The sequence below is a fragment of the Plasmodium cynomolgi genome, chromosome 13, assembly GCF_000321355.1.
Source record: "Plasmodium cynomolgi strain B DNA, chromosome 13, whole genome shotgun sequence".
In the NCBI taxonomy this organism is placed as follows: domain Eukaryota; phylum Apicomplexa; class Aconoidasida; order Haemosporida; family Plasmodiidae; genus Plasmodium; species Plasmodium cynomolgi.
In genome coordinates, this window is record NC_020406.1 from 118,236 (window position 1) to 130,380 (window position 12,145).

The 12,145-nt window shown below is 45.1% G+C and overlaps 4 protein-coding genes across 4 annotated transcripts; 2 read left to right on the forward strand and 2 right to left on the reverse strand.

Annotated features, from left to right (window-relative positions):
* Positions 1–173: 173 nt before the first annotated feature.
* Positions 174–1,259, forward strand: PCYB_131270 (hypothetical protein; the record flags this gene model as incomplete). The annotated part of the gene is made up of 5 exons (XM_004224152.1): positions 174–282; positions 429–525; positions 634–691; positions 955–1,019; positions 1,169–1,259. 5 exons carry the CDS (start codon positions 174–176, stop codon positions 1,257–1,259), a joined length of 420 nt encoding a protein of 139 aa, XP_004224200.1.
* A 745-nt stretch (positions 1,260–2,004) lies between these two features.
* Positions 2,005–4,113, reverse strand: PCYB_131280 (hypothetical protein; the record flags this gene model as incomplete). Its single annotated transcript, XM_004224153.1, has 1 exon — positions 2,005–4,113. A coding segment is annotated over one exon (2,109 nt), but the record flags the coding sequence as incomplete, so codon positions are not given.
* Positions 4,114–5,867: 1,754 nt separating this feature from the next.
* Positions 5,868–7,834, forward strand: PCYB_131290 (hypothetical protein; the record flags this gene model as incomplete). Its single annotated transcript, XM_004224154.1, has 3 exons — positions 5,868–6,301; positions 6,527–7,066; positions 7,153–7,834. The coding sequence occupies 3 exons, from the start codon at positions 5,868–5,870 to the stop codon at positions 7,832–7,834; spliced, it is 1,656 nt and encodes a 551-aa protein (XP_004224202.1).
* Positions 7,835–8,886: 1,052 nt separating this feature from the next.
* Positions 8,887–9,372, reverse strand: PCYB_131300 (eukaryotic translation initiation factor 5A; the record flags this gene model as incomplete). The annotated part of the gene is made up of 1 exon (XM_004224155.1): positions 8,887–9,372. The coding sequence occupies one exon, from the start codon at positions 9,370–9,372 to the stop codon at positions 8,887–8,889; it is 486 nt and encodes a 161-aa protein (XP_004224203.1).
* Positions 9,373–12,145: the final 2,773 nt, after the last annotated feature.

The window sequence follows — 12,145 nt, forward strand, 5'->3', positions numbered from 1 at the left end:
CCGACTTCGCTACTGACTCATCGAACCTTCTTTTCGGACCCAGCATGCATCTGTGGGATCTAAGAAAAGGAAAAAAAAAAAAACGCATCTGCCCTTTTCGCCACACATGTGTGCAACAAGTCCATCTTAAAAAACGTTTCGTTTCTCCTCGTGTCTCCAACTCCTTCAATACAATGCATCGCGACTTGTTAGAAAAGGAACGGTTAATGCAAAGGCATGAGAAGCATGTGAAGAATAGAGTGGTCGATAATGTAATAGCTGATGTTACATGCACGGGGCAGGGTAATTCGAGCGGCGGGGTACGGTGCACCGCTACACATGCGCACCGCTACACATCTGCACTGCTTCACATCTGCGCCACTTCACATCTGCACCGCTACACATCTCCGCCACTTCACATGCGCACCGCTTCACTTCTCCCCCCTCAGGCAAAACCTACCTCAGGAAGAACGAAGCCGCGTTCGAGGACTACCAAACCAGGGAGAAGGAAAAACTCAAGTCCTTCGTCAAAATTGAAAATAGGCGGTAGGAAAGGAGGTAGTGCAACACGGATGAGGACCATCCCGGTGGAAGAACGCACCCACACTAGAGTACACACAAGCGCTCGCTTCACCACCCTGTCACTCACCTCAGGAAGGAGAACCTCCAAAGAAATGAAGATAGGTGGAAACTCGCTGAAGTGAATGCACAAGTATGTATGTACATATGAGCAAAACGTGGTGAGGCATTCGGTTCGCCATCTGTAACTACCCATAAATGTGCATCGAGAAGTAGTGCTCTTCATTTGTCGGGGGAAGCGGTTCATTTAACCCTCCCCCCTTTTTTAATTTCAAACCATGTGCCTTGGCTGCCGCAACCTACAACACGCCTGCTCCTTCTCCTGCCCTTTCTCCCGCCCTTTCTCCCGCCCTTTCTCCCGCTCCTTCGCCCCACCTCCCCCGTGTCGCCAAAAAGAAAGAAAAGGATAAAACCTGCGCGCTGCAAAAAATGCCATTCAAAAGCGAGAAGAATAAGACTAAGTAATTTTGGAGCATCATCCTGGGGGAATAAAAAAAAAAAAAAAAAAAAAGTTCTCCCCAATTGAGAGGCAACTGAGCAAAAGGAATGCACACATGTGTAACTTCCTTCCACAAAACACATCTCTGAATATTCTGTTTGTCCCCCACAGGTGCCACCACGACATCATAAACCATGGGTACCTCAATTATAACGAGTCCATAAAAATGGAAATGAAAAAAAATGTAACAGTCGATGCGTGAAGCAGGGGTTGCTTCGTCATGTGCCATGTTCCATGTGCCATATGCGATGTGTGATGCGTGATGCGGCTTGCTATCCCCTCATGGAGGAAAAAAAAAATAAATAAAATGTATACACCCATACGTCCATACATACACACGTACGTCCATACACACACATACGTGCGAACCACTTCTCCGTTTCCCCCCTTTCGCAGATTTGCGTGAACAACAGGAGAAACTACTTGTCCCAGAAGATGAGCGGGTCGTATAACCCCATCACGGGTTCGTTCTCCTCACACACACACGCGGGTGGCTTTCTCATGCCTTACCCTGTTCCCCTTCGTCATCGTCCCCTCCCCACCGCGCTTTGACTTAAGCCCAATTGGAAGCGCCACTTTTTTTCTTCCCTTTTACTCTCCTGTCATTGCGCCGCTCTCCTTTGTCCATCTCTCACTCAGGGGAAAAAAGAAGCTAAAAAAATGGACAGCATGATTTGGAGATGCGTGCCCCCCTCTGTTTGCAACTGCGGTGATGGAATGGTGTGTGCTTCCATTTGGGTCGGCACGGCTCGGCTAGACCAGGGGAGTCTCCAAGGCAGGTTCTCCTTCGCGAGCCGCGGCACTGGGGTGAGCACTTCTGCTTCTACCGGATAGGTCCCCCCCACGTGCAGCCATTTAAACAGCCCACACGATAGGAATGGCTAAAAAAAAACTGTGATGACCCTCAACCGAGACCGACTCCCCTCTAACGACGCTTATCCACTCCATCAGATGAGCACGAGCATATGCGCGGGGAAGAGGTAGAGCGTGCGCCCCGCAGAGACGCGTAAAGAATCGACGAGAGCCAACTGCAGACGCGAATTGGCCAAGTTGCGGTTTAGCTCGTCCTCAATTTGGCTGACCCTCACCTCATTATGGGAAAAATAAGAAGAGCCAAAGAAGGTGCACCCATTCTGATGGGTATTATCCTCCCTTTTGCAAAATGGCTGACTTAAGTGTCTTCTTTTTCTTTCGTGAACGTTTTTTTTTCCATTGGAGTGATCCACTCGGATGTTACACAGCGTGCAATACTCATCGATCGCATTAACAACAAAAAAAAAAGTTTTTAAAATGCTCACATTTTCCTTTTCCTTTTTCCGTCTCTTTAATTTTACAATCTCTTCGTAACGTCTTCTCATCATTCTCCACTTAAAAAAATTAATAACAACAACCGTTTTTTCCTCTCCTTGTTCCTGTTCCTGTTCCTCTCCCTGCAACAAGCTCGACCCTTCCATGTGGATACCCACACTTGTCAGTGTCACTCTTTTGGCCACAAAAAGGATTACCCGCTTGATGCCATATTTTTGTGTCACCTTTTTGTCAAATTTGTACAGCTGAAGATTTCCTCCGCTTCGCTTTTCACCGCTTCGTTTTTCACCGCTTGGTTTCTCACCGCTTGGTTTGCCCCCCCTGTGCACGCGTGCAACCCTCCCGTAGTGCATGAAATAATTGATGAACGCAGTGAACACATAGCTGTGCATGAAAAACGGCTTGATGACAGTGTCTTCTTTTTTTCTTTCGTCCATATATTTAAATACGCATATATACATTTCTTCGTTTGTGAGAATTTTTTTTTTTTCTGAACAAAAAATGCACACACAGTTAGCGATCTCCAACTGGGGGTCATGTTGTCTCTCTGCGTGTTGCAAAGATAGCTCTGTTTGTGTTTCTGTTTGTGTTTCTGTATGTGTTTCTGTATGTGCTTCCGTTTGTGCCTCTGCTTGTGCTTCTCCCCCTTTCGTGACGTCGCCCCTGGGAACACACCACTCTTCTACATCGCTGGTGTCTTGGAACCCCCCTCTACAGTGGTTCCCTTCGTGTGATAGGTCCATTTCTCCCCGTTCACTCATCTCCAGTATATTCTTATTTACGAGTCGAATAAAATTAACCACCATTTCTTTGAAGTTCAATCCTTTGAGGTTATTCTGTCGTGATACTTCTACATTTACATTTTTAAAATTTCTGTACAGTCTTAAATTAATTTGCAGCATGGCGTTATTTCGTCTCTCTATTTTGTTACGCGGTTGCTTCGTTTTTCGCGGCTGCTTCGTTTTTCCAGGCTGCTCCATTTTTACGGACGCTCCCCTGTGCACTTCTGGATTCTCCCTACTCATGGTTCTATGCATCCCGCCCGAAGGGACTTCCCCTCCATTCAGCAGATTCCTATTCCAATTTCGCTTCTCCTCCCCCGAGACAAACAAACGGTCATATAAATTTTCACCCCCAATGACATTTCCACCGTCCTCCATTTTTTCTACATCCTTATGCAGAACCGACTTTTCCCCGTGGCTACCCAGGTAGTAGTAACTGTATACGTCGATGGTCCTGTTGTTGTTTCTCTCATCATTCAGAGCTGCACTCTCCTTTTTGCTTTCTTCAGTTGATTCGCTGGACGCCCCATAACTCACACCCGTGCGGTTTAGAATATCTTCCTCCGAGTTGGCCGTGCTGTCTGATGTTTCGTCCCCTGAGGGAGCACCCTCTCCAGAACGTACTGTCGAACGAGATGACGATCGTGCTGAAGGACACCCTGACGAGTTAGACGAGTCGCCACCCCCCTTCGTCATATCAACTATACTCATAAAGTTTAACTTCCTTGAAGCTCTCTTTTTTAATTTCTCAAAATTTATTAAGCGATACATCCCTTCCTCTTTCGTGTCATGCAGGTCATAGTACGGAGTTGCCCTTTTTCCACTTCTACCCTGGGTGTTTCTGCCCCGAGTGGTTCTACCCTGAGTGCTCCTACCCCGAGAGCTTCTACCCTGCGTGCTTCTACCCCCGTTCGTCTGATAGCGACACCTGTTTGTAATTATAGCTCTCCCTTGTAATCCAAAATCCTCAAAGAAGGACCATTTATTTCGTGTTTTACTTTTCCCTTTTTCGCCAATGTTCAGGTGGAAATTTCCTTCCCTTATGCACATTCTGCTTTGTCGTTTTGCACCTTCTCCGTTTTGATTTTGGTTCTTTCCTTTTCCTTCTTCCTCTGAGGTACTGCTAAACAGACAGTTGGGGATCCTCTCCCCCCGGTTTGCTTCTTCCCCCACATCGCTGCTAAACAGACAGTTGGGGGGGCTCTCCCGCCGGTTTGCTTCTTCCACCACATCGCTGCTAAACAGACAGTTGGGGGTCCTCTCCCCCCGGTTTGCTTCTTCCTCCACATCGCTGCTAAACAGACAGTTGGGGGTCCTCTCCTGGGGGGGTCTTCTCTCCCCCAATTTTCCTGCCTCACTTTTATGGCTGCCCCCATCCGAGATGCTACTAAACATGCACTTACTCCTCACCTTCCTCTTTTTGTTTTTCTTCCCATCTGTCCCGGCACTATCCTCATCCTTTACGCTTTCACTAAAAAAGCCCCTTTTCTTGCCAGGAGCTCTCCTTTGGTCCTCGTCCGTTCCAATTTGGTCCTCTCCAGAACTGACGCTAAAGAGGTTGGTCCCTTCCTCACTCTCTCCACTGGTTCGCTTCGGTTTGATCAATCTTCCCCTTACCGTCCTACCGCGGCGAGCTCCACCATGCGTTGTCCTACCCCTTCGCTTGCAGCAACTATCCCCCGAGTTTCTTCTAAACAGATCCATTCGGTGAAAGCATGCAATACAGTTAAAAAGGGAAAAGTAAAAAAAAAAAAAGAGGCACCTTTGCGACTTTGCCTCTTATTCTTTCAAATTAGAAAAAAAAAAAAGTGGCACTCCCTTTAATTTTGATCCACCAATTTGTTCATTCTTCGAGTGTGTTCGTGGTATCGGTAAGTGACGAACGCTCGCGGAATGGATGAGACCCCCCTGCAGTGCCGCTCCCGCTCCCACTACCACGCCACTCAACGATCCTCTTTCTTGCCATGGGTAGTGTGTGCACATGCTTCATCTACACACCTGTGCGCTTTAACCAATGTGTGCCAAACCCCATGGTGTAATATTTTCCTCTCCTCTTTGTCTCAGAAAATATATTGCAGGATGTGTGCTTTCCCAAAGATGTGAGACGATAATGGAAGCCTTCCAAATGTGCACTCACTCCACCGTTTGGATGCCGCTCACTTATTTGCATTCACTGTGGGGGGGGATACAAACGGGAGGAACTTCTTCTTGTCCGGGAATGGTCAATTAGGCTGAAAAGGATTTGCTTTCCCTTTCTACTTCCTTTTTTGTTTCCCCCTCGAGGTCATGCTTACCATTTCGGCGCTGCTTCAGTTGAGCTGCATAAAACGCCTGCCTGACCCGTGTTTTGCACAATGTCGATTTTTTTTGCAACATTTTTTTGGTCACATTTTTTGCGACATTTTTTTGGCCACTTCCTCATTGCGACTTCCTCATTGTGACATTCTTTTTGGTGAGCCAACATTTTGGCTAAAAAGCTACAAAAAGGCAAGATAAAAAAAAGTTGAAAAAAAATGGAACTCACCAAATGACAAAAAAAAAAAAGGGACAAAATATAAAATATAACAAAGGGACCACAAACAATAAGTGAGCGGAACGAAGGGACAGGTAAGTAGACGCCCATAAGGGGATGACATGACGAACTTTTTTCAAACGGAAAGAAATATGAAATGCTTGATGGGAGGGATCCAGATAAAGCAAAGCTTATTATCTCATAAAATATGATAAAAAAAAAATGGGCCCCCAACGAAAGGGTCATCAGACCCATCGTCAGCAAAGGATACATAAGTCCAATCAACATAAAAAATGTAAAAGAGTTGAAAGAAGAATTAAAAGATAAAATATACACAAACATATACACATTTAATACATTATGTGATGGGATATACGTTAGCAGAGGGATCTATGCAATTACGGGGAGGAGAAACTGTGGGAAAAGTAGCCTGTGTACACACATTTGTGTGAATCTTTTTTTTAACGACGTGTTGCATTATTTCCATCTGTTTTACTCTGCCTTTTTCGACTTTGTACAATTTTTGGAAAAAAAAAATGTTGAAAATAAATTTTGCTTTCGGACAGCTAATCGCTTTCGCCAAGTGGGGACAGAGTTCTCCCTGCGCAACAAAAACTTCGCCGACTTTAAGCAGCTGGTGAGGTACTTCTCCGCGCAGTTCGTCCACTCACACGGGCGGGAGGGCAATGGTGGCAGTGAGAGTGGCGGCGACAGTGACGGAAAAGATGACGAAGATGACGAAGATGACGGAGAGGGGAGAGAGAGCGAACGTGGCGAAGGTGGACAAAAGGAAGAACCCCGCCGCAGACTTCTCCACCACGGACTTCTCCACCACGACCCTCTCTTCCGCCGCTTCTCCAAACGCAGAGCCATCTACGTCGACCTGGACAACAGCTTCTACATCGAGAGGTACAAAAACATGATCCACGCCTCGCTCGAAAAAATAAAAAAATTAATGAACACGTATAAGGAATTCTGCTACGAAAGAAAGTGCTCCCTATTCCTGTTACTACTAGAGGGAGACACACAACTCAAGCAAGTCCTCTCCCCATTACGAAAGAAATATAACGAATCATATGACCCACTCATGCACATATTTAACCTCCAATTGGATAAGTATCTCAATAGTATCACCTTCTCAGATGTGTACAAAAACTTCCAACTTTTAAAAATATTTAATTTTGGAGAGTTGATCAACGTTGTTAATTTTATTAGCAGTGAGTTGCTAAAGTATGAACAGTCACGGAACAAATATTTCAGTAAGTATGTACCTTCCGATTTAGGAGTACTTGTAGTGGATAATATAAAATACGTATATAGGGGTGGGTCCTATGGGAAGAACAAATGGGACAAGGAACTAAACGAGTTGCTAAAAAGCTTGTCTAAATTATCGATAGAAAATAAAGTGTGTGTTCTTGTTACCAATAATGACAATAAATATTATAAAAAAAAGAAGAAAATTTTTTTTATCTGTTCTCCAAATATGTGTACAGTCATGTGCTTGTTAAATTCATCAACGAAAAAAAACTTTTCGAGTTTTACTTTCCTGCCAAGGGGAAAAGAAAAGTGAGACGTGCCCACGGGAAGGGGAACCCAAACGGGGATGGTAATCTAAACGGGGAAGGTACCCGAAATGGGAAAGGTATCCAAAATGGGGAAGGTACCCGAAATGGGAGCGTCATCGTCAATGGGAGCGTGGTCAGGGACGACAACAGCAACCGCAACCTCGGCAGCGACGGGAACGAAAACTCCTCGTCCAGCGAACAGAGCTTTAACGAGCTGTCGGGCAGTCCCCACGCGGTGGGCGCGGGGTACGCTCACGGGGGGGATGTGGTCGATGGTAGCGACCCTGCCGGTGGTAGCGATCCTGCCGATGGTAGCGATCCTGCCGATGGTAGCGATCCTTCCGATGATAGCAACCATGACGATGGTAGCAACCCTGCCGATGATAACAACCATGATGATGATAGCAACCCTGACGATGATAACAACCATGACGATGGTAGCAACCCTGACGATGATAGCGACCCTACCGATGACGAGGAAGATGCCAATCACGCCTTCTTCAAAAAGCGATACAACCTCAGGTACATAAAAATAAAAAGGAAGAAACAAAAACCGGAGTTCTGCTTCTTCGAGATAAACGAGTTCGGGATCGAGACCATGCTGGGATGAAGCGCCCCGCGGGAGAGGCCGCAGGCTGCAGCAGCGTGGTAGTGCTAACCGTGGAAGCAGTGATAAGGGTGATGACTGGGGAGATGCAGACATTGGCAACTCCCCTTAACGAGCCTGCTACTGCGCAGCTGTGGGGACCCCAAACGATGAGAATGAGTATACCCCATTTGAGCAGCATTTTGCACATAAAACTTTTTTAACCTTTCCCGTTTACCCCTCGCTCGAATATGAGCAGCCGCATGTGTACCTACACACATGGGTGTGAAAAAAAAAACTTTTCCTTTTTTTCTGTCCTTTGATACCACTTTCTGTTTGCTCAAGGAGAAAAAGAAACCAGGAATTGACAGGTCAAATTGGCAGGTATATGTACACAGTCCGTCCATATGTGCCGCTTTCCCACACAGTAATTTGATTGCGTTAAAGAGTTCCGCATGAGCTCATGTGTGTGTTCGTTTAACTTATTCGTAAGTGGGGAAGAGGAGGGGGGGGATTTTTTTTTCTGTGGCACAAAAACGCACCAATGAGGGAGCAGCTAGGGAGATAGTTCACTCGTTGGGCAGTCCACTCGTTGGGTATTCCACTCGTTGGCGGGTCCGTTCGTTGGCCGGTCCACTCGTTCGCCAATCCGCTGCTATCACCCCTGTTCCGTTCAACCCGTCCAGTTCGTCCATTCATGCATCAAGATGAATTTACAAAAAAATAATTTTCGTATTATCCTCTTTTAAATGTGCATATAGTTTAATATACGTGCGCGTGCTGGTGGGCAAACAGGTGCAGCATTAAAGTGGGTGCAGCGCACAGGTAAAAAAGCTTCAGTGTAAAAAAGCAGGGCCGCGAGTGCAGAATGGGGTAGATGGTGCACAAGGTGCAGAAGGATGTAAAGGCGCATGTAGAGTAGCGGCACGCCCACAAGGAGGCCAACACGTGGGCCAACACGTAAATCCATATGTAGGCCAACAAGTAAATCCATATGTAGACCCACATGTAGACCTACACGTAGACCCACCCGTAGACCCACTCGCGCGCGGAGCAAGGAAGAAAGGGCCCTAACCCTAAGATGACAACTCCTTGACAGCGATGATCTTCTCCTGGCCACATGCGGACAAAACACTAACTAACACAGACTTGCCGGCATCGAAAAGGGTACGAATTTGCTTAGCTACGTCATCCGGGTTTCCATCCGAGTCCTTTGGTAAGCTTAAGTCATCCTTGGTCTCTCCATTGTCATACAGTAAAGAAACAAAGCCATCCTCCGTAATGTCAATCAGCTGCAACTCAGTTCTTTTCACCACAGGTACATCCATATTGTGAGAAGTAGGGCAAATATCTTCATATTTCTTTCCAGTAAAAATATCGATTCCTACGATGTGTGCCTTGGCATGACCATGCTTCCCCGTTTTGGATGTTGAATAATCTACAACTTTGCAAGGATGCTCTTTTAGCATTACGTGTCCGTTTTTCTTTATCGCACCTGCCTGCACAGGGTATGTCTGTGATGCTCCTGCATCGATATTATCATATGTTTCGTGATCTGACATTGTCTCAACAGTGGGGCCCAAAAAAAAAAAAAAAAAGGGGTACTTTTTTTTTGGTTTAAAGAAATAGGGACTCTTTCTTCAACGGAGAGAAGGGGAATATACCTACAGCCTAGTATATACACATGTATGCATATGCATATGCATATATATAATTCTCTTCGCGTTATTAGGGAAGTTTAAAAAAGTGGCGCAACAAAAAGGGAGAAGAAAGCGGCTGACAAATGGAGTAACAAATTGGGGAAACAGCTCAGCGCTATGTAGCAAACGGTTTAATAACCACAAGAAGAATGTAAAATAAAGTCGGCCAAAAAAAAAAAAAAAAAATTGTATCTCCAACGAAAACTCAGCATAACATATATGAATATCATAACATATGAATATAATCCCTTTGGTGAAAATGCTTTTCAAAAACGCAATCCAATCCTTTGGAAAACTTTTTATTTTTTTCCTACTTGTGTTTTTTGCTTGCAAATCGCTTCAAATTCAATTTTTTATTTATGGAACAGTCAGTAAAAATATGCACGTACGTATATATATATATATATAATATGTTTGGCATTAAATGAATTTTAAATATGCGAATGCGTGTAAAGAAAATTCCGTTTAGCAAGTGCGCAGCGCAGTGCTCTTTTTTTCTGTGTTCTGCTTCGACTTAACACTTTGGGTTGGGGTTTTAACTGCTTGTGAAAATGCCGTACGCGGTGTATGGTATGCGTTCGGGGTTGCTGAAGTTGGTTGAAGTTCGCTCAAGTTAGGTATAAGGTGAAGATTGACTTCGTTTTGCTTCGTTTTGCTTCGTTTTGCTTCGTTTTGCTTCGGTGCTGACTACTGCTTTGGTAAACTACTTTGGTAACTAACTTTGGCAGCTGCTTTGGTAGCTGTTTTTGCACTGCGTTATTTTGCCTCGGATATGTTTTTTTTTTTTTTTTCGCCTCGGTTTCACTCCATTTCGATCGCCGGGAAAAAGCTGGCTGACTGGATTGACTAACTCTCTGCTTTGTGCCCCCTTCCTGCCGATCGGCGAAAAGGATAATTTCGCCTTTTTTAAGTAGGCACACAAGGGTTGCACCGCCTCCCTTCGCAAAGACGCTATGGCATATATGTTAGCCGTGAATGAGAGCTCTCCTTTTATTTTTGAACAAACTCAGAAATACCCATGGGGGGTGGGTGAAGCACCAAATGGAAATGGTGAGTTAAAGAGTGAGGCATACTACGAAGGCAACATTATGCACCGAGCAGAAAATACACGTATCGCTCGTACATACGAAGCGAAGGCATACTGCTGCGATGGGGAGGGAAAACGGAAACGTTACCCACTCGTGCGTTCGGGCACATGCGTGTGCTACAGTCGGCCGAAATGAACCCAGGGAAGGAAAAACCAGCTCAAGGAGCGAACAAAAATTTATTTTTTTTTTTGGAGGCACTCTTTACCGCAGTACGACTGAGCAAATAATACGTGAGCACACGTCGTGCATTCACGCGTATGCGGCGTTATGCAAAAAGGAGGAAAAATTCTGTTCACTACGAAGAAGATATTTCGCCTTTTCCACGAGAAGGGCACCCCAAGTGTATGTTCCCTCCGTATGCAATTAGCGAGCAGACTCTGTGCCCTTGCAGTATGCCTCAACAATAATGTTCCTTTCCTTTTGGGATTGTGTACACGTTAACATGTTCTGGCAGCCGCCTCTGCTGAGTGCTGGGGGAAGAGAACTCTTACAGCTCGCTCTCCCCAAAAGGAAGTTACAAAATAGTAAATATATTTCAAAATTGCTGCCCATATTTTGTTTCCTTCACGAGGAAACGAAAGAACTATATTTTTTTTTTTGGAGCCCTCCCCATCGTCATTTCAACGTTCATCTCGCAGCAGTGATACTTACGTTATATAGACACATATGTAACTACACAACCGAGTGGTAAATCAAATGGCACCTTTTCATCCCACCGCGAGCTCTCCTTACCTTTTTCTTTACACCATCTGTGTCCTCCGTTGTCCTTTTTTCCGTCCTGATAAATTAGCACCCCATGTGCCTGAACAGTTAACCTGTTAATTCTCGCCCCATCATATTGACGGAACCCAAATGGTAGAAGCTAATTAATTTGTCGCTCTCCACAGAATGGTTGTCGGTGAATGACGAACTTGTGCAAGCTGAGATGCATCAAAAGTTAGCAAAAAAAAAGAACACTGCTCAGTTAAGCATACGATTGATCCTTTAGCAGTACGTGAAATCATCGCCGCGTTTATCCACGTAGTCGTGGTATCCCTTTTTTTTACGCGTCATCAGCCCCCACTTGGACTCCCATGGTGACCCCCCATTTTGACGGTGTCATAACGCTAAAGGTAAGAAATGGGGAGAACTTAACTACCTTTGAAAGCCTTCCTAAAAAAGCACACATTTTGACAGTAAAAAAAAAGGCCCATTATTTGATGACGTGACCTACACACGGATGGGCATTCCCGCATCCCGTGTGGTACATAAATTTACACAACATCGCGAAACCATCCCGGTGTATAATTCCCATTCGCGCATGTTGTCGTACCGCCATTCGTTGAAGGCACTCAAATGAGTCACGTTTAATTACGCCGTCTTAAAAAGAAGGCCAACAGGATTTTACACTCTACGTATCTCCAACTGGCAAAGTTTTAAGGAACACACATTTTTGCGTTCCGCACTAAGCTGCTCGAGGTACGACGTTTTTTATTCTTTAGTATACTTAACCCCCATGAAGTGAAAAAAAAGAAAAGAAAGAAAAAGGCCATTACGAATGATAAAAT